General features: G+C 42.3%; 1 protein-coding gene across 2 annotated transcripts in view; it reads left to right on the top strand.

Annotated features, from left to right (window-relative positions):
- Nucleotides 1–26,269, top strand: part of ABCC4 (ATP binding cassette subfamily C member 4 (PEL blood group)) — a 158,618-nt gene that overhangs the window by 81,469 nt on the left and 50,880 nt on the right. For both annotated transcript variants that reach the window (XM_083435777.1, XM_083435776.1), the window contains exons 20-21: nt 12,591–12,670; nt 25,885–26,035. In XM_083435777.1, the coding sequence (XP_083291903.1) occupies nt 12,591–12,670; nt 25,885–26,035 (231 nt within the window). The remainder of the gene's footprint in view (nt 1–12,590; nt 12,671–25,884; nt 26,036–26,269) is intronic.

The following is a 26,269-nucleotide window of genomic DNA, read 5'->3' as shown; positions in this document are numbered from 1 at the left end:
GGAGAGAGAAACTGGGCATATTTTCCCTATTTGTATTTAGAGGACCCCTGTAGCGAAGCCAGTAATAACTTCATAGTAGCATACATGGACAGGCAGCGTTAATGACATATTTTTTAAAAAGATAAGAGGCATATATAAATATTTCTTTCTAAGAACACGGAAAAGAAGCAAGAAGAGATCAGTAATTGTCAACAATTCAAGATATATACATATATAAATATTTCCCGTTTTCTCTAGAATTTCTTTCTTTCCGAAACATAGTTCCTTTCAGAGCTTGTAACCCAATTTTAATGGTTTTGATGATTTGACGATTGTAGTGCGTTGAACTTCACTAGTATTGCTGCGGGGTGTGTTTTCTGTCAGCATTTGATATGGGCAAATTCACTTATTTGCCACTGCTTTGATAAACTGGAAAATGCTTAAAGTTGCAATAAAAATGTTTTGTTGCAGAGCGATTCCATCCCCCGCCCTCCAATCAGTTTCTGACATCCTTTCACATAGGAGGGGGGACATTTATCCTCGTAAAGCATTAGAAGTCAGAAGGGGACCATCTCTCACACCTGCTTTTATACTTAAAGTGCAATCTGATTCATCTCTACTCAAAGTAAACCCAATGGAGCTTGCAGCATTCATCATTTAAATGCTGGACTAACACCGACCGGGCAATTTAAGTGTGCTGTTTGCTCCAGCTTTCTGTCCATCCCACAAAAAGTAACAAGCACACAGCCCAACTAAGCCGCCTCCTAGCCTGCCAACCTCAGAAGGGCAAAGTGTTTGAAACTCCCATTGTTCTAGGTGTATTTTGAAAATTTCATTAGCGCGATCAGTTTCGGAGCTCTGGGCGCAGACCTGTGCCTAAGATTTCGGATTGAAACTGCGGAGTGGAAGGAAAGGAGGACCTTTTTCTGCCTCCCCACTTCCAGCTACTGGAGAAGAGACCCTTTTAAGAATATTAGGGGAGTGGTCAGGGGAAGGACTAGACCATGTGGAAAATGAACATAATATTTTAGCTGCAGATCATTCATCTTTAGCTTTGTATTTTTGTTATAAAAAAGTGTGCCTAGACATTCCGTTGTTGTGCCCATGACCTAGGATTAAGGTGCCATTTAGCTCCTATCTTTCATATCTCAGCTTCTAACACAATGGCGTTGCCATTATTACCAATAAAGGGGTTTCTAACACTGTTCTGACATGATCCTTGAACCAGGGCTGTGTCTGCTGAACTGCACCAGTTTTAAACTTGATCTTACATTGACTAACCCCATTCTTTAAGTTCTTTGGCCTTCGAGATTTAAATGTCGGGTGTTTGCTGGATTCTTTCACGCGGAAGTATGAATGAACTTTTTGATACAGGTGAGTAGATTGTCAGGTGTTCTCATTATTTGGAAGGAAAGATTTGAACATCCACTCTGGAGTGTCAGCAAACACCTGCATGAGCAGAATTGTATATTGAGCCACCTGAGCACATTCTGATTCATGCAATTAAAGCAGTTTACAGAGTTGGTAAGAAAGGAATATCACATATTGAGGTTTGATGTCTCTTTCATGAAGAACAAAGGAGTTTCAATTCTTTCACTTCAAGTTTGGCCTAACCATTGTGTAATGAGGGAGGTTTAATGAATCATTGTTTAACTTAGATACTGCCAAGTATTTGACTATAACAGAGTCCCAAATGGGTACATAGTACTTTTCTGACAGACCCTTATTTAACTATGATTAATTGGCATTGGATAGTTATTTAATTACTTTAGAAGAAATCTTAAGTACAGTGTGTGTTCTGATTAAGTCATTTAATATAATAACATGCATAGAATTGTGGAATGTGTGTGTTTCCCCCAAGGAAGATAATGCACATTATATGGGGGAAAGTGAGAGTTGGAAAAAACCCTGAAATTTTCTAGGGCATGTGCTGTTTTAGGGGTTACCTCCAATGAAATATATCTTGCTACAAATCTAGCCTTTTTATTATTTGGCAGTAAGGGATAGGAGGGATATTTCTCTGTAGCGCAGGAAAGAAACGAATTGTTGTTGTTAATGATCCTGTGCATTTGGTTTTCAGAGATCTATAATATAATGTTCCCAGCAACCACGGCTTCAAGACAAACACCTCTGCCTGTCTTCTCATCATCCGTCCTTGTCCCCCTCCCTCCTGGCCAAACATGTTTTAGTAAAAAGAAAATAAATTAGAGGGGTTAGTGTAGGGGTCAGCAAACTTTTTCAGCAGGGGACTGGTCCACTGTCCCTCAGACTTTGTGGGGGGCCGCACTATATTTTTTTTTGGGGGGGGGGTTGGGGGGAATGAACGATTCCTATGTCCAACAAATAACCCAGAGATGCATTTTAAATAAAAGGACACATTCTACTCATGTAAAAACCCACTGATTCCCGGACCGCCCGTGGGCCAGATTGAGAAGGCGATTGGGCTGGATCTGGTCCCCAGGCCTTAGTTTGCCTACCTATGGCGTTAGTGCTTTGTTACACTAGGATAAGAACGTAAGAAAAGCCTGCAAAGTTGGGCCAGAACCATCTAAGTCCATCAGCCTTCTCACAGTGGTCAACCAGATGCCTAAGGGAAGCCCAGAAGGATATTTTCTCCTGATGAAAATGAAGGCAGCACCTGAGAGACTGTTTTCTCCTCATCCACTTTTGAATCCTTGGGAAGTGTGTGTGTCCCTTATTTATGCCACAGGCTGTGAAGCAGGGCTGAGCGATCTATCGATCTATTGTCCAAAACCGGTTTGAAGTCCATATCGTGATATCGGCTTCATAATTTTTGACCTGGCAATATATCGCAAATCAATGATGGGTTTGTGCGCACTATGCAAAAATCACAATGTGGGGAAAACTGTGAAGCCAGCCGACGCCTCTACATAGCTCCGTCCTAATTTCAGACATCGTGATATATCTAGGGCACATTTTCCCTAAAGGTCTAGGAAAGTTCTTGTGTTCTTAGCTGTGTTCATGTACCTGCCCTTCCTAAGCCATATGATTCTACTTCATTGCTAACCAGAATGAACATGTGAATTCGCTTCTTTCACTTTTAGTTTCTTTTTTGCAAAATTTATTTAAATTGAATTTTAAAAGCTGATTTTCCCCATCCCAACTTCCTTGTTTTAAAGCAAAAGATTTCCCTCCCCCCCCCCCTTACTAGAAGCTCTGGCAAAACACACTTTTTTAAAACATTGCATTACTCAACAGAACCTCACAAGGCAGGTACCAAAGCTACAGTTTGTTGGAGTTGATTAGCAACTTGATTACTCATGAGAACTAAGTCGTTATTTTAAAATGTGAATATTGCATATAAATAATCTTCCTTGTGGAATTATTAGTGTAGCTATTGGCTAGGTTGATACTAGCTTGGCTCTAAAATGGAATTATATTATTCTGACACTCGTTAGCAGTTGTCATAACTGTAGACGTTACTTTATGCAACACTTGCGCATGTTTGTTTTGGGTTAGAAAGCCAAGACGGTGCTTTTACTGTGTTTATCTCATAAAGCTTATTTATTCCAAGCTTTGAAATGTGTGTTTTTGTGTGTGTGTTTTTAAAGAGAGGGGGAAGATACATGCCTCTCAAGTGTGTTTGAGAAAAATCCCTCTTCAAAAACTCCTCAAGCAGCCTTTTGGAGAATGAGACTGGAACTTGTGAGAAAAACTAGAGACAAAGCCCGAGATGCTCTCCGGATTGAGACTTCAAAGGGCAGAAGTGCTTTGTGACATAGTTTTATGAACATTTCATTACGGGGTTGTGTCTGCCCTCCAGCCCCCTAGGCCCTGCATCTAAATTACAAAGTGAAACCAAATTCCCAAGTAGTTGTGAGTAACCGTGTTGGCTTCTGCAGTTTAGGTGAGCAAATATGACTCATGGGCAGAATGCGAAGGTTTTCCAGAGTTCATGACATTTCAGCAATTGTGAGATGGTTTGTGAGATGGTTACTTATGCCCTGGTTAGATTTACAGTGGTACCTCGGGTTACAGATGCTTCAGGTTACAGACTCCGCGAACCCAGAAATTGTACCCCGGGTTAAGAACTTTACCTCAGGATAAGAACAGAAGTTGCACACCAGTGGCGCGGCGGCAGCGGGAGGCCCCATTAGCTAAAGTGGTACCTCAGATTAAGAACAGTTTCAGGTTAAGAACGGACCTCTTCAGCAACTGCAGTGGGTTTCATTTATTTCCTGACGAAGAAAATGCTTGCTTTATTTTACAACTCGGCCATCCCCAGTTCTGGAAATGAAGCTGCTAACTAAAGATGAAATAGTACCTCGGGTTAAGAACTTTGCTTCAGGATGAGAACAGAAATCGTGCAGCGGCGCGGCGGCAGCAGGAGGCCCCATTAGCTAAAGTGTTGCTTCAGGTTAAGAACAGTTTCAGGTTAAGAGCGGACCTCCAGAACGAATTAAGTACTTAACCCGAGGTACCACTGTACCTTTTTGTATATTGTATACAATAAACAGTGGTACCTCGGTTTTCAAACTTAATCCATTCCAGAAGACCGTTCAAGTTCCGAAACATTTGAAAACCGCAAACTCAATGCAGAAGCCTCAAAACTGAAAACTCAACACGGAAAACTTAAAACAGAAGCCACCCTGGAAGTTCGACTTCCGAGGCGTGTTCAAAAACAGAAGCATTTACTTTCTGGGTTTACGGCATCTGAGTTCCAAAATGTTTGTCAACAGAGATGTTCAAAAACTGAGGTACCACTGTACTTGAAATGTTTAATACTTGAATACAATATACTTGAAATGTTTACTATACTTTCTTGTATATTGTATACTCTACAGTCAACCTCCTTTGTAATGTTTTGTTTTAGATTCTTTAAGATAATATTTTAGTTTCCTGTTAATTATGTTGCTTTGAATGTATGTTTTATATTTCACTTTCTGCAATAATGTTTTATTCTGGCTTGTTTTATATGATGTTTTAAAGTGTTGTAAACCACTTGGAGATTTTTTTCTTCAAAATATAAAGTGGTGTTGAGATATGGTGATGATTCTTGCAGCAAAGTTGTGGTCCTATCTATCTTCCTGTGCTAGTCTTTCTGTGTTATACTGCACACCCCACAACAGCCAATTTGTGACAGGCACCCACGGCACTTTTTCAAAATCCCAAATGTGCCCACAGATGTAGTGTCTAGGTTCCTTCATGAAAGATAGTATGGCTAAGCTTGTCCCACAGAGATAGCCAACATAGTGCCCTATAGACCAGGGTTTCCCAAACTTGGGTCTCCAGCTGTTTTTGGACTATAACTCCCATCATCCGTAGCTAGCAGGACCAGTGGTCATGGATGATGGCAACTGTAGTCCAAAAACAGCTGGAGACCCAAGTTTGGGAAACCCTGGTCTAGATGTTGCTGGACTGCAACTCCCTTAATTCCTGACCATTAGCCATGCCTAACTGGTGCCAGTGGGAGTTCAGTGGCATCTAGCTGGCATCATGGCTACCCTTATCTACCCTCTTAGTTAATTAATTTAGCCAAAAGTGGTTTTGTGTGACCTCACATTCTCCTTTATGTGGACGTTAGTTATAGAAGAATGTTTCCTTGAAATTATCCTGCCCATAATGAGTTTTAATCAGGGCTGTCTTAAGCATATCCAGCGCCGTGGTGCAAAGATCCCTCTGGCGCCCCCCCCCCCCCTTTCCCAGAGTTTACCTTTTTTAGGGCTGGAGGAGGTGGGCAGCAGCTGGAGGGCAGCTCCTCCAGAGGGGAAGAGGTGGAGGCTGGACACGGCGCCTCCTGGCTCAGTTAGCCGCTTCGTGCCACGGTGGCCATGGCAGGCAGCACACCGATTGGGCCTGTGCCGAGTGAGCGAGGCTCGGTTTTTTCCCTTTTAGTCTTCTGGCGCCCTGCAGAATTTGGCTAAAAGGGGGAAAATGAGCTGATGCTCAGTGGGAGCGGCACACACACTTTCACTCACTCAGTGCCCTCGTTCTATGTTCCCCGGACTCTCACCTGGCGCCCTCCAGAACTTGGCGCCCCAGTGCCCCGTGCCACTAGCCTCAATGGGTAAGACAGGCCTGGTTTTAATTAACATGCGGATGGGCATAGGGTTATGAAATTTAATTGGGAGCATTGGTCCCAATCACTATTTGAATAGCTGTAGCAATGGAAGAGATGACGGAATCCAAGGAAAGTCATCAAACGGATATTAGGTGGCTTTAAATATACATCTTGACTGGTTTATCATAGTTCCCTAGCCTTTTTTAACCTAACCACCTAAGCTCATGCACATTGCATAAGGGCCTCGCTGATACATGATGCTCCTTTTTCTTGCATTTGCAAGGTTGCCAAATGTGGGAGCAGATAATTACATGGATAAAAGTGGCAGTGATAACATTGAGAAGCGGGAGTACACATGAAGTCTTTTATTTCAGTTTATATCTTGCATATCTGTAAAACTTACAACAGGGGTGGCTACCCTGTGGCATTCCAAATGCTGTTGGATTTGGAATGCCCTCCCATCAGATGTCAAGGAAATAAGCAACTATCTGACTTTTAGATGACTTCTGCCCTGTTTAGGGAAATTTTTAATGTTTGATGTTTTATCATGTTTTTAATATTCTGTTGGGAGCCGCCCAGAGTGGCTGAGGAAACCCAGCCAGATGGGCGGGGTATATAGAATAATAATAATAATAAATTTTATTTATACCCCGCCCTCCCCAGCCAAAGCTGGGCTCTGGGCGGCTAACAACAAGCAAAACAGTCCAACATTCTAAAAACTTTTCACCATAAAATCAATCAAAAACAAATTGGTGGCAACCAGCAAGCAAGACCCTGTGCAGATTGCCAGAGGAGGGGGTCAGGCTGCGCCCTGACCAAAGGCCTGGTGGAACAGCTCTGTCTTACAGGCCCTGCGGAAAGATGTCAAGTCCCGCAGGGCCCTAGTCTCTTGTGACAGAGCGTTCCACCAGATTGGTGCCACAGCCGAGAAAGCCCTGGCTCTAGTTGAGGCCAGCCTAACCTCTCTGAGGCCTGGGACCTTCAGGATGTTTTTATTTGCAGACCGTAGGTTTCTCTGTGGGGCATACCAGGAGAGGCGGTCCCGTAGGTACGAGAATAGAATAGAATAGAATAGAATAGAATAGAATAATTTCTGCTCTCGTCAGTCCCAGCAAGCATGGCCATTGGCCAAGGACCAGGGATGATGGCCAGCAACACCTGCCAAACCACAGGCTTAAGCTGTTCTGGCTTACTCAAAGGTGGCTCAAAAGAGATGTAAAGATTAGGCTTGCTTACTTACTTCGCCAAACCTCTATTAGGCATTACAAGTATAGGCCATCATAAAACATCCATATATAAAATCTTAAAATATATACAAATAAACAGCCATGTAAAATATATAATGAGGATTTTTATTGGGATTTCTTCCCGCTAAATAGTGCCATTCACCAGAGATACTATTGACAAAATGTCAGCCACCTTGCAGTTACTTCCGGGTTAATATCAGACAGATAGAATCTGATATTTTCATTGTGTCATGATGTCAGACTACCCAAAAACGGGGATAGCACACATTTGCGTAGCTGTTTGTACAATGGATAGTAGAAAAGGATATGTTCTATGGATTTATTCAGGATGGCAAACATTTAAAAAGTCTCAGATTTTAGAAGTGAAACCTGCATGTTCTCAGGTTTTTTCTTTTGTAATCAAAATACTAGATACTTCTGAGTAAACCTAAGACTGTTTATCAGTTTGTAACTTGCTTTGGTGTGTAAGTCTTTGGCGATCACTCGTAGCCGAGTCAGATTGTCTTCCATGAACACAATCTTAACAGCGAGTCTGTAAGTGACTGTGGAAGCCAGTTCTGGATCCACACGTTCTTCCACAATGGGGACACAGGTTTCCGGGCAGGAGTGGATCATGGTGAGGGTTTGCCAAGCGTGCCTTTCTCTTAGCACGTTTTCCCCTTTCGTCCTGAATTTGAGTTTCTTCAAAGCCCATGACACCTTTGATAAAGGCTGTTCTCCAACTGGAGTGCTCGCAGACCAGTGTTTCCCAGTTGTCGGTGTTTATACTACTTTTTTAAAGATTTGCCTTTTGTTGACCTCCAGCATTTTGCTTTCCATTTTAAAGTTGGGATTAGAGTAGTTGCTTTTGAAGACAATAATCAGGCATCCAAACAACAGCCCAACGAAGCTGGTGTTGAATCATTGCTCTGACACTGGTGATCTTTGCAAATATCCAGCCAGTGAGGGTGTGTCAGTAACCACATGCTAAGCTGGGAAGCATTTGCATCCTCCCGAGGGATGAACATTTTGTGAGATATCCACACCCAATCAGAAATCTCACATGGACAAAGGATGGTGAAATTCTCTTTATCTTGTGGCAGGATATTCCGGTTGACCAGTTTATCTTTCGGTTGCATGAGCACTGTCGTAAGCCGCCACCACTTTCTTTGTAAATGAGAGCTGAAGGTGGTTTGTTTTGTTTTTAAAGAGTGGCCATCGTATCATTGCTGTTGATCTGAATTTGACTTAGGCATGAAATGCATGCAATTTCTGTTGTTTGTTTGATCTGCTCATTCATTTGGAGAAGATGCTTCTCTGTGAGGCATGGAATTAAGGAGACCAGCCTCTTCCCCAATTTGTGGGTGGGGGAAACCCTGAGTTTTGCAGCATCGCTGGACTTCTGTGATATCTTATGTGGTTGTAGTAAATCCTTCAATAGTTGTTTAAATAACAGACAATGAGACAGATAATGGGGTATTGGGCAGAAACTGAACTACAGGGAAATGGAAACAGCAGTTGCTGCCTTCTTACTAGCCTGGCCTTAATGGTGCAGGCTCATCTTCTAATGATCGTATTGCCATAAGAAAATTTCCCACTTCCCTAAATAAGTGATTAGATTTAATATGCTTATTTGACCTTTAATGTTTTGTTTACTAAATATATGTCATGTTAATTTTGCGAACTTTTTCAGATAGCCAAAAGTGGTTGAACTGAAAGATTGGATTTTTCTCCTTCAATAAAGTACACAGTGTACTTTGAATTATTTATTCTATATTTAGCACCGTGGGTGTGCATAGCGCTTCAGAACACAGGAGTCAACTCCTAGGAGCTGAGGTCCCTTCACCCCCCAATAAAATATTTGAGGGGGCTGCCCCCCGAAAGTTGATGGGCATTGCCATTCAAGTAGTTTGTGTGTGTGTGTGCCATTTCATGTGAATGCTTATACGGGGTTGGGCTTATCTGCCCCCCCAATATTTTATTCAGGTTGGCACCCCTGCTTCAGAATGTGACAGGTCTCTGTACTGTAGATCTTACAATCTATAATCATTCATGGAGAAACACAGAAAATGGAGTCAGGCGTAAGCAATGGAGGCATATACAGTGGTGCCTCGCAAGACAAAATTAATTCATTCTGCGAGTTTTTTCGTCTTGTGAATTTTTCGTCTCGCGAAGCACGGTTTCCCATAGGAAATGCATTGACGGTTTCCCATAGCAATGCATTGACGGTTTTAAGAAAAAGGCGCAAGACGTTTTCGTCTTGCAAAGCAAGCCCATAGGGAAATTCGTCTTGCGAAGCAACTCAAAAAACAAAAAACTCTTTTGTCTTGCGAGTTTTTCGTCTTGCGAGGCATTCGTCTTGCGAGGTACCACTGTACAATTGTTTCAGTTTATATGTTCTTAGTTACAGGCTGAGGCTAGAATCCTGTATGCAGTTGCTTGGGAATAAGTCCCATTGAACTCAGGACTTACTGATGATGATGGGCATGTATAAGATTATGAGATCCCACAGTAAGTTATGGAAACCACAGGGTTGAGCCAAAGACATCAGGGGAAAGTAGGTTTTGAGGATAGATTATAAGGAAGAGAGGTGATATCACAACAGGTGTTATAGAAAGCAGTTCCAAGCATAAGGGGCAGCAAGGGAGAAAGGGAAGAGTTTTCTAAGGGAGCAGGAGAACTTTCCTCAAATTTACTTGGGAATTGTTTTTGATGGGATACTGGTGAATTTTTCAAGGCATGACATCTCAATAGTATACACTTCTTTTACATAGTTTAGGTTTTGGGGTGGGATGGGGGATGATATTAGAAATTGTTTTAACATATTGGTTTTTACCATGTCTGAAAAGATGTGCCCAAGCATATATTTGCTTCCCAAAAAGTTGGGGGGGGGGGTGGAGTTAATTCCAACTTTAATTTTACATTTGGCTACTAGTAGATTTAGCCACTCATGTTGTCTGATATGACCTGCGTTGTATTTGTGCATCAGGCTACTAATTTTAATTTTAAATGTACTTGATTTAAAAAGTTGCTGGGGGTGTGAACTTTATGTGAAAAAATTTCCCACCCCTCATCTTGTGTAAAAAACCAACCTTCTCTTCAGCCTTAATAGCTAGAAGTGACATTTCTTTCTTTTCTTTTTCTTTTTTTGATAATAATTTGTGTTAGTTTTCAATTAGTGACATTTCAGGATGGTACTTATTTTTGAAGTTGATGCTTTTTCCTTCCCATCTCATAAAGACATGTTAAAAGTGGGTGTGGCTCATTTTATAGTCAGATGGGCGGGGTACAAATACAACAGCAGCAACAACAACAACAACACAGTGGTACCTCAGGTTACATACGCTTCAGGTTGCAGGCTCCGCTAACCCAGAAATAGTACCTTGGGTTAAGAACTTTGCTTCAGGATGAGAACAGAAATCATGCAGCGGCAGCAGCGAGAGGCCCCATTAGCAAAAGTGGTGCTTCAGGTTAAGAACAGTTTCAGGTTAAGAATGGACCTCCGGAACAAATTAAGTTCTTAACCTGAGGTACCACTGTAGTAATAATAATAATAATAATAATAATAATAATAATAATAATAATAATTTTGCTCTATGCTTCATCTTGACGGTAAAGGTATAAATGAAATTCAGGTGCTGAGATCAACAAATCCATCTTTAGCTGGTCTCATTGAAGAGCATAATTATTTGGCAATGCCAAATGATTTGCATTGGACCACAAATCATCTGGGTTGGGCAGTGATTCTCACCTAGTGTTTTTTCTCACCTAGGGTTGAGCTGCAAGAAATGGCCCCAGGCTCATCTTTGGTGCAGCAAGTTCTCTAGCGCCAGTGGGATTTAGTTGTTCTTGTTCTGCTGTGCTGTGCAATGCTAGGAGGATCAGTGTTTTATCACAGCAACTGCTTTGAGAGGCAGCTGAGAGAAAATCTAGCTTGTTTTGTCTGGCTTCGCAAAGAATAAAATTCCAAAGCTAAGTGGTGATGCTACCAAAAGCAACTTGTACTACTGTTGCAAATACTTGCAAATACTTATTTCAAATATGGCCTGTGTTTAATGGACATAATGTAGAATGTTTGGTGTGTGTAAGTAAATCATTTGATACAGTTCAGGGATGAATCCAGACTTTATCCCAAGAGTAGATCCATTGAAATCAACGACACTAAAGATATATTTTAGTGGGTGTGCGCTAAGCTTAACTAAGTTTGGATCCAACACACTATTTCTGGTATAATCTGTCCTTTAAATTGTATTATAAAAGCACTATATTACTAAGCAATATAAGAACAGGGGATTTTTATTTTTATAAATAAAGCAGGAGGTTCTTATCAGAAATTTCATTCAAGTGAAAAAAGTGTGAATTTATAATTAATAACAGATTAACAATGATTTATTGTACTAAATAAGCAGAAGGTTATTGTTTTTGTTTGTTATTATGGTTTGTCTTTTTTGCGTTTTTATATTGTAAACCACTCTATGATCTAAGGATGAAGGGCTGTATAGAAACCAACTAATTGAATAAGATACAGTGGTACCTCGGAAGTCGAATGGAATCCGTTTCGGAAGTCCCTTCGACTTCCAAAACATTCGGAAACCAAGGCTCGTAAGCCGCGTCGGACGTTCAGGTTTCAAAAAATGTTCATAAACCAGAACACTCACTTTTGCAGCATTTGGGAGCCAAAACGTTTGACTTGTAAGGCGTTCAGTCACCAAGGTATGGCTGTACCAGAGCTCAGCAGTCTTACATTACTTTGTTCTAGAGATCAACAAAACTTGAACAAAGAAATTGATTTTGGAAACATTTGTAACTTCTTTGGGATATGCCCAAACTATTTACTTCCTCTCCCAGGTTGAAATATAAAAGTCTCCATAGTTACCAAAGATTATATCCAAACACAAGGGCCAAATCTTGATTCCATTTATCGCTAGTGGTGAAACAGATGTGTCACTTTTACTCAATGTTTTTATGAGCTTGGGCACAGGGAGACTTGTAAGAACCATCATGAAATCTATCATGCCTTTTGAAATGATATATTCAGTGCTGCTCTTGAACATGCAGTCTTATTTATCCCATGGAGCAAAGCTATTAAATGTAGGCCCAAACAGTTTGCTTGATTTGGAAATGTCTATTTTCTGTTTCTGTATTGGGTTCTCAAATGGCGATAAAACAGTGTCTCTAAGGCTGCAATACTGTGCACAGTTATTAAGGAGAAAGCAACGGCAGCAACTGAATATCGTGGGACTTTACTTCCAAGTAAAAATGTTTAGGACTGTTCCGCCTGCTTCTTTTCCTTTTCAATTAGGAGCGGAACAACGCTACTTGATAACATGCTCCAATTATTCTCCAATCATATTTTTTTACAGGAAGAATTCTGAATCGTTTCTCCAAAGATATCGGCCACCTGGATGACTTGCTTCCATTAACGTTTCTGGACTTTGTGCAGGTAAATTAGTAGAGATCCCTTGTAGAATTTGACAAGAGCACTTAGGTTTCGGGAATATAAAGTTATGATGATTTGCATGTCAATATTTTGTCAGTATTTCAGGTAGGTTAATGAAAGGACTTGTTTAAGAAGGGTGTAGTCAAAAATTGGGGGTGGGTGGAGGGGGGGGAATGAGTAATAAGTAGCAGGCAGGAGTGGCTGCCCGCACCTTGCCATTATGTCAAGGTTTCAGTACGTAGTAGCTACATGCTTGCTAAATTGCACCTAGTTTGCCTTGCAGCCATTTGGCAAACCTGCCGCAGTGTTATGAAATATGTCCACAGTAAAGAAACAATCAGCTCACATGAAAAGATATCACTGATTAACCTAATTATGCATGTACTTCCTGAAAGAAGCCAGTGTTTACCGTACTGTTTTGGGATTAAGACAGGTGTGGCTATTTACAAAGAAGAGATTAGCAATAATAGGGCTGGAAACAATAGCTGTAATGAGAACAAAAGGAAGAAGTGGTTATAAATACACCAAAAAGAACAAAAAAGTTGTCTAAGCACAAAAGATGTTCATGTCAGGGAACTGGTGACGGATTAATTTGTGGCAGTTCGCTGGCTTTTGAGTGGCTTGTCGAACACTACCTTTTTCTGGGAGCTATGAAGGAAGCATGACATGCGAGTCAACCTTCATACATTGTTCGATTGGCTCATTTTCCATGCTCCTATTTCTGGAGAAGGCGTTCCCTCTCTCCCCCTTCCACACATAGGTGCTGGCATGTATGCAATGGGACGCTGGTTGATGCATATGGATGTATATATATACGTAGACGCACCATCTTTTTTATTATATCTTTATATATATAATTTTTATTAAATTTTCTGTTTTACAATTTAAAGTACTCATTCTAACATCCTTAAAATACCAATGACTTCCCTTCTCTTTCCATGGTTCATTTTGAGTATCATAAATCCCTGCATATTTTACAAAAACTAAGCCATTCAGTATTCCATTATTGCATCCGTCAAAACTTATTTACACTGTAGAATTTATCTTAATGCTGCCAACATTTTTAGGTGTGCACAATTTTCCTCCCATATATTCAGTAAATGTTTTCCAGTCTTCTCTAAATGTATGTTCTTCTTGTTCTCTTATTCTATATGCTAAATCTGCAATCTGCACATATTCCGTCAGTTTAAGTTGCCATTCTTCTTTTTGGACTACCAAACATGGGCCGCAGTAGTAGCATACATAAATAACCATTTTTTGACACCTGGGAATTTCAGTCTGAATTATCCCCAACTGAAAGGACTCTGGGTTGTTGTTTTTTTGGAAAAGTACTTTTAAACATTTTTTTTCAATTCATTATGGATTAGTTCCCAATACTCTTTAACCCTTTTAGAAGTCCACATGTAAAAGGATACACCATCTTTTCTAAGTGGGGAAAATTGCATTAATTTGGCATCTTTCATAACTGAACACCTCCTTTAAGGACAGATGTGCTGCCCTTATTTAAAAAATAAATGTTATTTTTTAAAATGTTATTATTAAATAAATAAATGTGCAGGGTGGCTTGCATATAAGTTAGTAAAATACCCAGGGTTGCATCCAAGTGGTGGCTTTTCCTTAGCAGAAAGCATTTCGTGCACTCATATTTCTCCCAGTCTGCCATTGGCACCTAAGCTGCTCTGATAGGTTATAGTGGTCTCCACCCAGAACAGAATGCGATACAGGAGGGGTGGCAAAAATCAGGTGCCCTGACTTGCCCCAAGTAGAAGCTCTTTCTGCAAGTTAAAGCCGCCGTAGGATACAACCCAGCCTATGATAAAACAATAGTGGACTCCAAAGACAGCAGAAAAAAGTATCATAAAATAGCACACCCAAACTGATTGCTAAAACATTTGGAACAATGAAAAGGTGTTTGCCTGGCACCAAGAAGACAATTGGATGCCAAGCGGGCCTTCCTAGGGAGAGCATTCCACAAGTTTTGGGCTGGGTTGTCATCAATATGCTGATGACGCCCAGCTTTATCTGTTCATGGACGGCCGCCCTCACTCGGCCCCAAACACACTGACCAGATGCTTGGAAGCTGTGGCTGCATGGGAGCCCTGATCTGGCCACAGTGATCCATGCGATGGTCACCTCTGGCTCTGATTATTGTAACCTTACGGGGTCCTTGCTGCGGGATCACATTCATCCAGTGCTTTACCAGCTGCACTGGCTCCCGATGGAGTACACGGTCAGGTTTAAGGTGCTGGTTTTGACCTTTAAAGCCCTATGCAGCCTAGGACCCGTGTACCTACGGGACCGCCTTTCCTGGTATGCCCTGCGGAGAACCTTAAGGCCCTGGCCCCAACTTGGTGGAACGCTCTGTCACAAGAGACCAGGCCCCTGTAGGATTTGACATCTTTCCGCAGGGCCTGCAAGACGGAGCTGTTCCGCCTGGCCTTTGGCTTAGACTCACTTTGACCCCTTATATGGGATTTGGTATATAAATTTTCCCTTGGCTTTTTTGCTGGCCCATGTAGGACCAGCATGGATAGCTGGCTCGGGTGAATATATGTTGTTTCCTCCCTTTATGGTCTTGATTTATGGGCTACTACTAAAATGAGGCTGCATTTTAAGCTGTATTTTAAATCGTATTTTAATTAACTTGTGTGCCCAGCGGGCTGCGGGGGCCACCACTGGGGGGGGGGAGAGAATTGGTAATGGGGAGGGGCAAGTGCCCCTTGATTCCTCCCATGCCCCACAGATAACAGGCTTCTCTTATCTTCCCACCACCCACACCAGCCCCTTCTGGGGAGGAGGCAGGTGAAAGTGAGACAGTCTCTGTGCATTCAGAGGGGAAAGTGGGGTTGTACGCTTGACAAACGCGGGTGGCGCTGTGGGTTAAACCACAGAGCCTAGGACTTGCCGATCAGAAGGGTGGCGGTTCGAATCCCCGCGATGGGGTGAGCTCCTGTTGCTCGGTCCCTGCTCCTGCCAACCTAGCAGTTCCAAAGCACGTCAAGTGCAAGTAGATAAATAGGTGCCGCTCTGGTGGGAAGGTAAACGGTGTTTCCGTGCGCTGCTCTGGTTTGCCACATGACCCAGAAGTTGTACGCCAGCTCCCTCGGCCAATAAAGCGAGATGAGCGCTGCAACCCCAGAGTCGGCCACGACTGGACCTAATGGTCAGGGGTCCCTTTACCTTTACCTTTATGCTTGGCAAGGGGAAGGGCTATTCTTGGAGATGCCACTCTCAGCCACTTGGTTAAGGAGTGAGAAACGCACGCGACACCCCGTAGGGAGGCGCTAACGCCAGAAAGAACTCCCCATCCATATTTGGGGGGGGGGGGGGACAGAGGAATACACAAGGTTAATCCAACTTTTCTAAATTGATTTTAGAATATATTTCAATTAATTGACTGTGATTTTATGTAAATTGTGCTATTTTTATTGTTGTTAGCCACTCTGAGCCCCGCTTTGGCTGGGGAGGGCAGGATATAACTAAATTATTATTATTATTATTATTATTATTATTATTATTATTATTATTATTTCTAATGCTAGAGTTACCAGGGTCACAAGCAAGGCTGGAGACATTGGCTGGCATAGTTGGGCAGCTGCGGATAACCTTCCTGCTGCCCAGTGTGCCTTCTTGCTACATCATCACAATATACCACCAGCTAAATATCGCACTATATTGATATATCACTATGTCTGAAATAAGGTTGGAGCTATGTAGAGGCATTGGCTGGCTTCAGAGTTTTCCCCACATTGCGTTTTTTGCGGAGCATGCACATACACACCCACCCACCCACCGTGATTCACGATATTTTGCTAGGTCAGAAATTAAGAAACCAATGTCATGATATGGATTTCAAACTTGTTATATTGATATATTGCCCATCCCTACTGCCGGCCCACTGTGGCTCTGGCCAACCTGTCTGGGCCCGGTGTGTTGGAAGTCAAAAGGAGTGTGCAGCTATACACACTCTCTTTAGCTTCTGAGTGTTGGAGAGCCCTAGCTGCACATGAGGAGAATGAGAGGAAGCAGCAGCTACCACTGGTGACCTGTGTGCTGGGAGAGTTAATAATAATAATAATAATAATAATAATAATAATAATTTATACCCCATTTATACCCTGGTTTCCCCAGCCACTCTCGGTGGTTCCCAACAGAATATTAAAAACACGATAAAACATCAAACATTAAAGACTTCCTTAAATAGGACTGCCTTCAGATGTCTTCTAAAAGTCAGGTAGTTGTTTATTTCCCTGACATCTGATGGGACGGCGTTCCACATGGCAGGTGCCACTACTGAGAAGGCCCTCTGCCTGGTTTCCTGCAGCCTCACTTCTTGCAGTGAGGGAACCACCAGAAGGCCCTCGGAGCTGGACCTCAGTGTCCGTGCTGGACGATGGGGGTGGAGACGCTCCTTCAGGTATACTGGGCAGAAGCCATTTAGGGCTTTCAAGGTCAGCACCAACACTTTGAATTGTGCTCGGAAACGTACTGGGAGCCAATGTAGGTCTTCCAGGACCGGTGTTATGTGGTCTTGGTGGCCACTCCCAGTCACCAGACTAGCTGCCGCATTCTGGAATAGTTGTAGTTTCCAGGTCACCTTCAAAGGTAGCCCCACGTAGAGCGCATTGCAGTAGTCCAGAACATGCACCACTGTGGCGAGACAGCGAGTTGGCCCAGATTGCTGCTATTGCGGGCGCTTTGTGTGGTTCTTGCTATCGCTAAACTGAGCATCCAGCCCTGGGCAACGTAAGTGGAAGACAGAAGACAGTGACTGTGTTGCACACACTCTGCCTTGGACCTTGTATCCTGAGGAGCCGCTTTCTTGAGGAGCTGTTTGTTTTGGCTTTCTTTCTGTGGTGCCACCTGACAAGTCACTTTCCGAGGAAAGGAAAGGCAGTTGAACTCTGTATCGTTATTGAACCTGCTTCCCCAGATCAAACACAAACAGATAAGAAAGATTAACATTGCCTATGAATGCTTGCCCTTAAATAAGTCCTGCGGAGTTGAGCGTGGCATATTCCCAAGAAATAGCGCATAGGATTTCAGCTTCTCTAAAAGCATTTCCAGCTGAACTTACCTCTGAGTACGTCGATTTGCCTAGAGCAATAATAAAAGCTACCCCTGTAAATGTAAATAGGTCCAGTATGGTTCTCCTCTTTTAAAAGTTGTGAATCTGAATGCCAAAATGTCACAGGGGGAGCATGTGGAGTGATGGAAATCTGATTCACCTCACTCTATCTTGAAGCAGGGTTTGGTACAGAACTGGCTTGGTTACCCTGATGGACGACCTGTATTTTCCATTTCCCCTAAAGTTAAAAAAAGGCATAGGAGTCTGTTGGGACACATCCTTTTATTTTCTTCTAAGATAATCTTGTCTCTAATAGAGAAGAAGAATAAAAAGCTCCGCAAGTTTCCTGGTGGTTTTTGTCCTGCTTGTCAAGGGGCTCTGCAGCCCAAGAGATTTTAGAAAAGTAGTCATCTTTTTTTAATCTGCTTTATAAGCTCGCTTTCTTTTTGAATGCCCCCTGTATACATTAAGCCTTTAAACATACAGGCATATTGAGGCATACGAGAAAATCTGTGCTGAGCAGAAAACTTTATTCCAGTTTCACAGTGCTGCATGGCAAGGTGCCCTTTGTCTGTAGTGCAAATAGGTATCTTTGGACATGTGAATGCTTGTTGGGCACGGTTGGCTGTTTCATTTTTGTATCTGACAAAACATCTCATGCAAGATTTACAGCCTGGTAAGTTGTTACAACAGCTCTGAAAACAGGTGTGTGTAGCAAAGAAGCACACAATACAAACCACTTGGGGTTTCTTTTTGGCTAAGACCAATGGCTTTCTACCATGGGAATGTATAATACCTTCCTCTTGACACAACAACAGCTTTTCACAATGCCTTACTTTTAACATCCAAGACAATGTTCAGCCCAGACACTAAGGTCTAGCTCTGATGGCCTTATGGCGGTTCCCTCACTGCGAGAAGTAAGGTTACAGGGAACCAGGCAGAGGGCCTTCTTGGTAGTGGCACGCTCTCTGTGGAATGCCCTCCAATTAGGAGATAAAAAACTTTGAGAAGGCATCTGATGGCAGCCCTGTATCGAGAATTTTTTAACATTAGACGTTTTATTGTGTTTTTATATGTGCTGGAAGCTGCCCAGAGTGTCTGGGGCAATCCAGCCATACAGGATATAAATAATAAAATTATTATCATAACACTCAAAATCCTATAATTTTGACTTCAGGCCAATGGACTTTTCCTACAACAAGCAGGCTGCTTTGTACATGATTTAATATTATTATTACTATTATTAGAATTTATATACTGCCCTATACCCGTGGGTCCCCGGGTGGTTCACAGAATATAATCAAGATATAAAACTACAAAATACATAATAAAAATAAAAACAACAATCCAAGGGCATAGGATGTAAATCAGATCAACCAAAGTCCTGGTTGAAAAGGAACGTTTTTGCCTGGCGCCTAAAGGTATATAATGAAGGCGCCAGTCAAACTTTCCTGGGGAGAGCATTCCACAGATGGGGAGCCACTGCAGAGAAGGCCCGTTCTCGTTTTGCCACCCTCCAGACCTCTTGAGGAGGAGGCGCACGAAGAAGGGCCTCAGATGATGATCTCAGAGTACGGATAGGTCCATATGAACAGAGGCGGTCCTTGAGGTATTGCAGTCCTGAGCCATTTAAGGCTTAATCGGTCAAAACCAGCACTTTGAATTGAGCCCGGAAACTAATTTGCAGCCAGTGCAGTCGGAACAGGATCGGTGTAATATGCTCAAACCGTCTTGCTCCCGTGAACAACCTGGCCGCTGAATTCTGCACCAGCTGAAGTTTCCAAACCATTTTCAGAGGCAGCCCTACGTATAACGCATTGCGGTAATCTAACCTTGAGGTTATCAGTGCATTGACAACGGTAGTTTGTCTAGATACTGTAGGGGCATAGCTGGGCCACCAGCTGATGGAAGGCACTCCGGACCACTGAGGCCACCTGAGCCTTGAGCAACAGCAAAGGATCCAGGAGTACCCCCAAGCTGCGAACCTGCTCCTTCAGGGGAAGTGTAACCCCATCAAGACTTGAAGCACTAATCCAAATTTCATCTCCTTACTTCCTCTTTTGGTTGTGCTTAAGAGAGGAGGAGCAGGCCATTCCTGCCCTTAATAATTATTTAGGTCACATCTACACCAAGCGCAATGCATTCGCTTTTAACCAATATTTCTACCGATTTTGGCCAGGGCACAGGCTTCAGACAGCCTGCCAATCACTGTCACCTTTGTTTCAGGCTCCTGTTCCCTTCTGTGCCTGAAGAGGGCTCCAAGTGGACACAGCATGCATGGTTTGCTAATCTGAGGTCAAGAAGTTCTCCATCTGAGGTCCCTGAGCCCTTGGCAGCAAGGGCAAAGTTGCATACTGCCATGCAAAGGGCTCATTCAGGCTTGTTTTAATTTTGCCCTTCATATCCACTCCTCACATATTTTCAAATGCACAAGAGCTGACGCAGCCAGTCTTCCATTTGTTTATCACTCCTCCCCATATTTCACCCCATTGCTGGCAGTGCTGATTTTTAGTTGATGTATTTTCAGTCGAATTGCGAAGGGTTGCTGGTTTATTTATGTCTAGAGAAGCCCAGCTTTGTCCGAAGGATAACTCTTATTGAATATGATAAAGATCTTTTGTCACTTGTTTTGTTTGCAGGTGTCTTTTTATAAGACATCCTCTAATCCCTTCAGGAAGAAATATTTTCTCCTTCTTAAAGAAGAGAGAGAGAAGAGAAGAGAAAGAAATCAGTATTAACTAAGTATAAAAGCTCTGAGCCTCTGCCATTGTTGTTGATTCTTTGAGGGACATTTCCCAACAGTCATTGTTCAAATGGTTGTCAGGAGGAATCAAGTGAAACTCAATAAACAATGCCGTAACTGGTTCCTCTCACTTTGTGTGCAGAAGCTTTTCTTGAGAGGATTTGCATTGAAGAAGTGGTCCATTTTCGAGTTATCATAGGGTCATTTAGAAGCATTCCAGCCTTTTCTCTTTTTTGCTTTACTAGCAGTTGCATATTTCAGTTCTGCACAAATAAGCTTGACCTATCTAGGCCTTGGAAGACTTCGAGGCGAGCACTGGAGGAAGAAAAACAAACCTGAAAATACCTCAGGGATGCTTTTGCTCTTTCCAGAGTTAGGGTATAGGTTTTAAGAGAAAAAATTTAAAGCTTCCTGCTTGCATTGTTGTGCTGTATGCATGTATAATAATTGATTTGATTAGACTGGATCGCTTTCCTGGAATGCAGTACCCAAAGATAACTACTTGGAAGTAAGCCCTATTGAGTTCACTGAGGCTTACTCTCGGTTAGTCGGTACAACATTGCACAAATTATTGTATTCCGTGAGACTTCTAATTGGGCTTCTCTAGAGATTTTTCATAAAGTACTTAATTCCAAAATGCTAATATATAGGATTTGTGTCCGTTTTTAAGGATTGTGTGTTTTATATTCGCAAAGACCCTTACTTCAGAACGTCTAGATGTGACCTGCAATTTTGTGTATGTTTTCTTGGAAGGAAATCCCACTATTTTCAGTAAGCATGTTTAGACTTGCAGCCTTAAACTTGAAGAGAACTGTGTAGATGGACCCTTGATAGCTTTTGACCCTAGCTAGTCACTTTGAAAAATACTGGCTGTTGAATTATGCCAAATATTTTAACTCAAGTTCTTCACATTTCCTTTAGTTTTGCCTTGCTAACTCTCTCTCTCTAGGTATTATATATTGATTTTTAAAGAATAATTTTATAGGTTTTTTTATTGTAACAAAGAAATTATCCAATCAATAAAACTGCAGGTTATCTTGTCACTCAGCTTCTGGGCCAGAGGAATTTAGAAAGTTGAAAATATTTTGTCCATCAACTTTAATTTCTCCCCCCCCCCCCCACTTCTCCTCAATGTCGAGTTTGGGTTTTTTATTTTATTTTAAAGCCCACCTCAAGACTTTGCTTTGTTTCTGGAGAAACATTGTGTGTTCTTTGCAGCTGCCCTTGGAGAGAGAGAGAAAAAAAGGCCAGTGATTTATTGAAGCAAGCTGAATTGAAAACCCCCTTTTTCCCCCTCCCCAAAATCAACAGCTTGACTGAGTTTAAATAACTGACTTTTCATATCCTTTCATCACACACAAAGACCTAATCCTGCGACTACTTGAGCCACCAATGTCGGCTGTGGACAAGACCACCACTGGAAATGTCACTCCCTTCTCACCACACACAAAAACACATTGACTGCAGCTTTATGAAGTGAAAATGCCAAAGAAAAGGAAAATGCGAACGAGGTGGCCACAGTCATTTTTCTCCCCCCAAAAAGGGGGGGGGGGAGAGAAAAACTGCTGCATCTGGATATTAAGGACAAAAAGTGCCTAAGACGACGATAATAGCTTGGGTCACTAGCTTTCATAAGTGCAAATGAGTGGAACTGCCTCTGTTTGTTTCAACACCACTGACCCTTATATTTTATTGTGTGGAAATGTCAGGGAAAGTGTGTTGAAGGCATTCCGGCCTCTTTTAGCTTAACAATGCCTTCGTCATTTTGAGATTCCCAAGTGCTGCTCCACCCCAGCCGCCTGCCCTCTTTCATGGGCAAAGTAGACTTATACAATTTTTGCTAATGATTACATTCACATTCCTCTCTTTTTAAATATAGCTTATAAGGTAAATGCATTACTTGATGCTTGTGTGTGGATTTGCTTAATCCATAAGAACAGAAGCCCCCTATTGATTTATTGTAGACCGGCCTCTCATTGGCCTCTGCCATTTTTCTTTTACTGTGAAACGAGCAGGCAGGGAGAAGGAAAAATGCCATTCTTTTTATTTAAACAACTCCTTTTTGGAGGGGATTTGAGGACAGAGCATGGACACCTCTCATAGCAGTTCTGTGAGATGAACCAGAGTAGAAATGATATTCAAATCTGACGTTGGGTGGGCTCGTATGAAGGAACTTATATAGCATAGCACACTACCAGCAGAAGGTCCCTTCCATCTTGTCTTGTCCCCTTGGGATTGTGTGTGTAGATCTAACCCAGAGGACACCAGCAGAGCGCCCACAGGTACCAGTGTGCCTTCTGGTATCTCCTGTGGCACCATGAAAGGTCTCACCTCAGAAATCCACAATGCACAAGGGCCTCTCTGCTCTTCCTGCTCAGTTCCTGCTCTGCATCAGACACACACCCCTTAAAACATGCCCACATTTCATTGGATGCCAGGATTGGACACTAACCCTATCCTTTTAAAAAAAATGTGTGTGTGTTTGTGTACAAAATCTCCAGCATCGTTGCACAGTCTCCTGACAAGAAGATTGTGGGGGCAGGAAGAAAAGACCAAGGAAGGTCATTAACATTTCTAACACCTTCTCAGCTACTACAAATCTTTTAATTCTCCTGTCAGTCAGGGAGTGTAACAATCCTGTTCTAAATGGTGATAAGTACAAATCTTCCAGATAGCCTTAAACTATTGATATACTATAGATATGACTTATGTGCTTACAAACAAAGTACTTTTTTCTGTTTGGCAAAAAGAGACGGCAGATTTCACTTTTTGATTCAAAGGAGGGAGGGCGATCTTTAAGCATAATTGGAATTGCCGAGATGTGTTTACCGGTGTGGCGTCTTAACAGCATAAATATGCATAAATAAGCTAAACCAATCTGGGAACAAGACTTTATCTCTGGCAAACATTTCCCCCCCGCTCCCAAAGTCTTCTAAAATGTGCTCCTAGGTTTATGTGCACATCTTTTATCGGATTTTAAAACTCTTTTCACTTGCTTTTCATGAGATTTAAAAGTGATACACTGACTGATAGGCAAACCTTCCAGTAGATTTAAAGGAGTAGCATTGATAGCAGCAAATATTTGCCCCCCCCCCCCGTCAACCATGAACATTATGGGTTGGGTAGCAGAAGATGAAGAGCACAAGTAAGAGGCTGCTGTTGAAGTCCTGTTCTGTTTATCCTCCTGTCTGTTTGGCCATTCATAGAATCATAGAGTTGGAAGAGACCACAAGGGCCATCGAGTCCAACCCCCTGCCAAGCAGGAAACACCATCAGAGCACTCCTGACATATGGTTGTCAAGCCTCTGCTTAAAGACCTCCAAAGAAGGAGACTCCACCACACTCCTTGGCAGCAAATTCCACTGTCGAACAGCTCTTACTGTCAGGAAGTTCTTCCTAATGTTTAAGTGGAATCTTCTTTCTTGTAATTTGGATCCATTGCTCCACTTCTCTGGAGCAGCAGAAAACAACCTTTCTCCCTCCTCTATGTGACATCCTTTTATATATTTGAACATGGCTATCATATCACCCCTTAACCTCCTCTTCTCCAGGCTAAACATGCCCAGCTCCCTTAGCCGTTCCTCATAAGGCATCGTTTCCAGGCCTTTGACCATTTTGGTTGCCCTCCTCTGGACACGTTCCAGTTTGTCAGTGTCCTTCTTGAACTGTGGTGCCCAGAACTGGACACAGTACTCCAGGTGAGGTACTCCGTTGTGAGAATAGGATGGTAGACCAGTAGACCTTTTGGTCTGGTCCAATACAGCTCTTCTTAAGTTCTTAAGCACCTTCTTGAGAAGAACAGAGGGATGCAGATAGTTTTTGTCTGACCTGACCTGTGCGTAAGAGTTGGAAGGGACCCCAAGCTGAAGCATCCAGGACAGATGGTCATCCAGCCTCTGCTTAAAAGGAGTGTCTTCACTCCCATCGTTCAGCCCAGACGCTGAGGCCCAGCTCAGAGGGCCTTCTGGCAGTTACCTCGCTGCGAGGAGTGAGGTTACAATGAACCAGGCACAGGGCCTTCTCGGTAGTGGCGCCCGCCCTGTGGAACGTCCTCCCATCAGATGTTAAGGAGGTAAACAACTATCTGACTTTTAGAAGACATCTGAAGGCAGTCCTGTTTAGGGACGTTTTTAATGTTTGATGTTTTATTGTGTTTCTAACATTCTTTTGGGAGCTGCCCAGAGTGGCTGGGGAAACTCAGCCAGATGGGCGGGGTATAAATATATTATTATTATTATTATTATTATTATTATTATTATTATTATTATTATTATTTAAAACCTCCAAGGAAGCAGAGTCCACCACTTCTTGTGGGAGTCTGTTCCACTGTCGAACAGCTCTTACTGTCAGAAAGTTCTTCCTGATGTTTTGTCAGAATCTCCTTTCTTGTAACTTGAAGCCATTGGTTCGAGTCCTACTCTTCAGAGAAGGAGAAAACTTGCTTCATCTTCCATGTGAAATGAGCTGCTTCATTTTTTTAAAAAAAGCAGAATTGTTTTGGATTTTCCCTTGAAATTTCCGAATTCATTGTGCCTGAGTGGGACCTTCTAAATTAACCTTGAATTGCACTTCCAGTGCCTGCTCGAATGCTTTCAGTAGTGAAAAGGCTAGGCCGGGGTGGGGGGTGGGGGGCAAGTTAGAGAAAGTCAAGGGAGGCCATTCCTCCTTTTATTTATTTTAATCATGGCCCATCAAATTCTGGACCTTTCACTGCCGTGATGCAAGGTGTGCTTCCAAGGATGTTGTTGTATTTGCATAGGTGAAAGAGTTGTTGGGAAATCGGGCAATTAGGTGCCTTAACTACACAAGGCTTGGTCGCCACCTATGCATAACTATGTCTCCCTTTTTGAGACTACTTCATTAAGAGTTCATTTGTATGCAATTTTGACTTTCCAAAATGCATGCACTACATTACGGTGATCCGCCCTGTCATAAATGTGATGATAATAATAAGGTGTCATGGGCTGATCTAAAGCACCTTTCGAAGATGGAGTCAGACATCTGTTAGTCATCTTAACAGTTTTCTCCTCCTGTTTTGCTTTGATCCCAGGGAGACTTTAGTTGTGTGCACCTCATTCTGCATAGTATTGCTTCCCCTTTGACAGCTCTTTGTTTCTAAATATTGCAGCCTATAATCGCTAGGAGTTCAGCGACTTCAATGGGGAATTGGAAATTTTAAAGGCCTAAAATATTCCACAGTGTTGTAACGCTTGGAAATTTTGTCTGGCTCAATTTTTTCGCCCAATGGGAGCACGTATGTTTTTGGAAGGCCTCATAAGTTCCTTAGGATTTCTTTTGTTTGTTTGTTTGTTTAAAAAAAGCAGGAGTACAGTATTTTTTATATTGTAATCAAGACTTTGGGGTTGAGAAAATAACTGGGCTCCATTTGTGATTTGGTTGTTGCAGACTTTGCTTCAGATATGTGGCGTGGTGGCAGTGGCAATTGGAGTGATTCCCTGGATTCTCGTCCCTTTAATTCCACTCTTCATTCTTTTTATCTTTCTTCGACGGTATTTCTTGGATACATCGAGAGACATTAAGCGTTTGGAATCTACAAGTATGTATTATTGATACGGCTTGTTTTTAAAAGATTTAGGCATCATTTAAGAGTGCAAGAGGCTCAAAAGTTTTGCCCATAACTCAAAGACAGTATTGGTTTCTCTCCCCTTCCTTTTTTGGGAAAACTGAGGAGTGCCTTGATGATGATTTTCAAATGCTTCTTGTTCACTTGTCTCTGTGTTGTTGCGACAGCTATTAAATAGGTCATGTAACATTCTGCTTCTAGGCCCAG

Source organism: Podarcis tiliguerta, assembly GCF_965153285.1.
Source record: "Podarcis tiliguerta genome assembly, chromosome: 4".
Taxonomy (NCBI): Eukaryota; Metazoa; Chordata; class Lepidosauria; order Squamata; family Lacertidae; genus Podarcis; species Podarcis tiliguerta.
The sequence above is the reverse complement of the archived record's forward strand: the minus strand, read 5'-3'. Positions and strand labels throughout refer to the sequence as shown.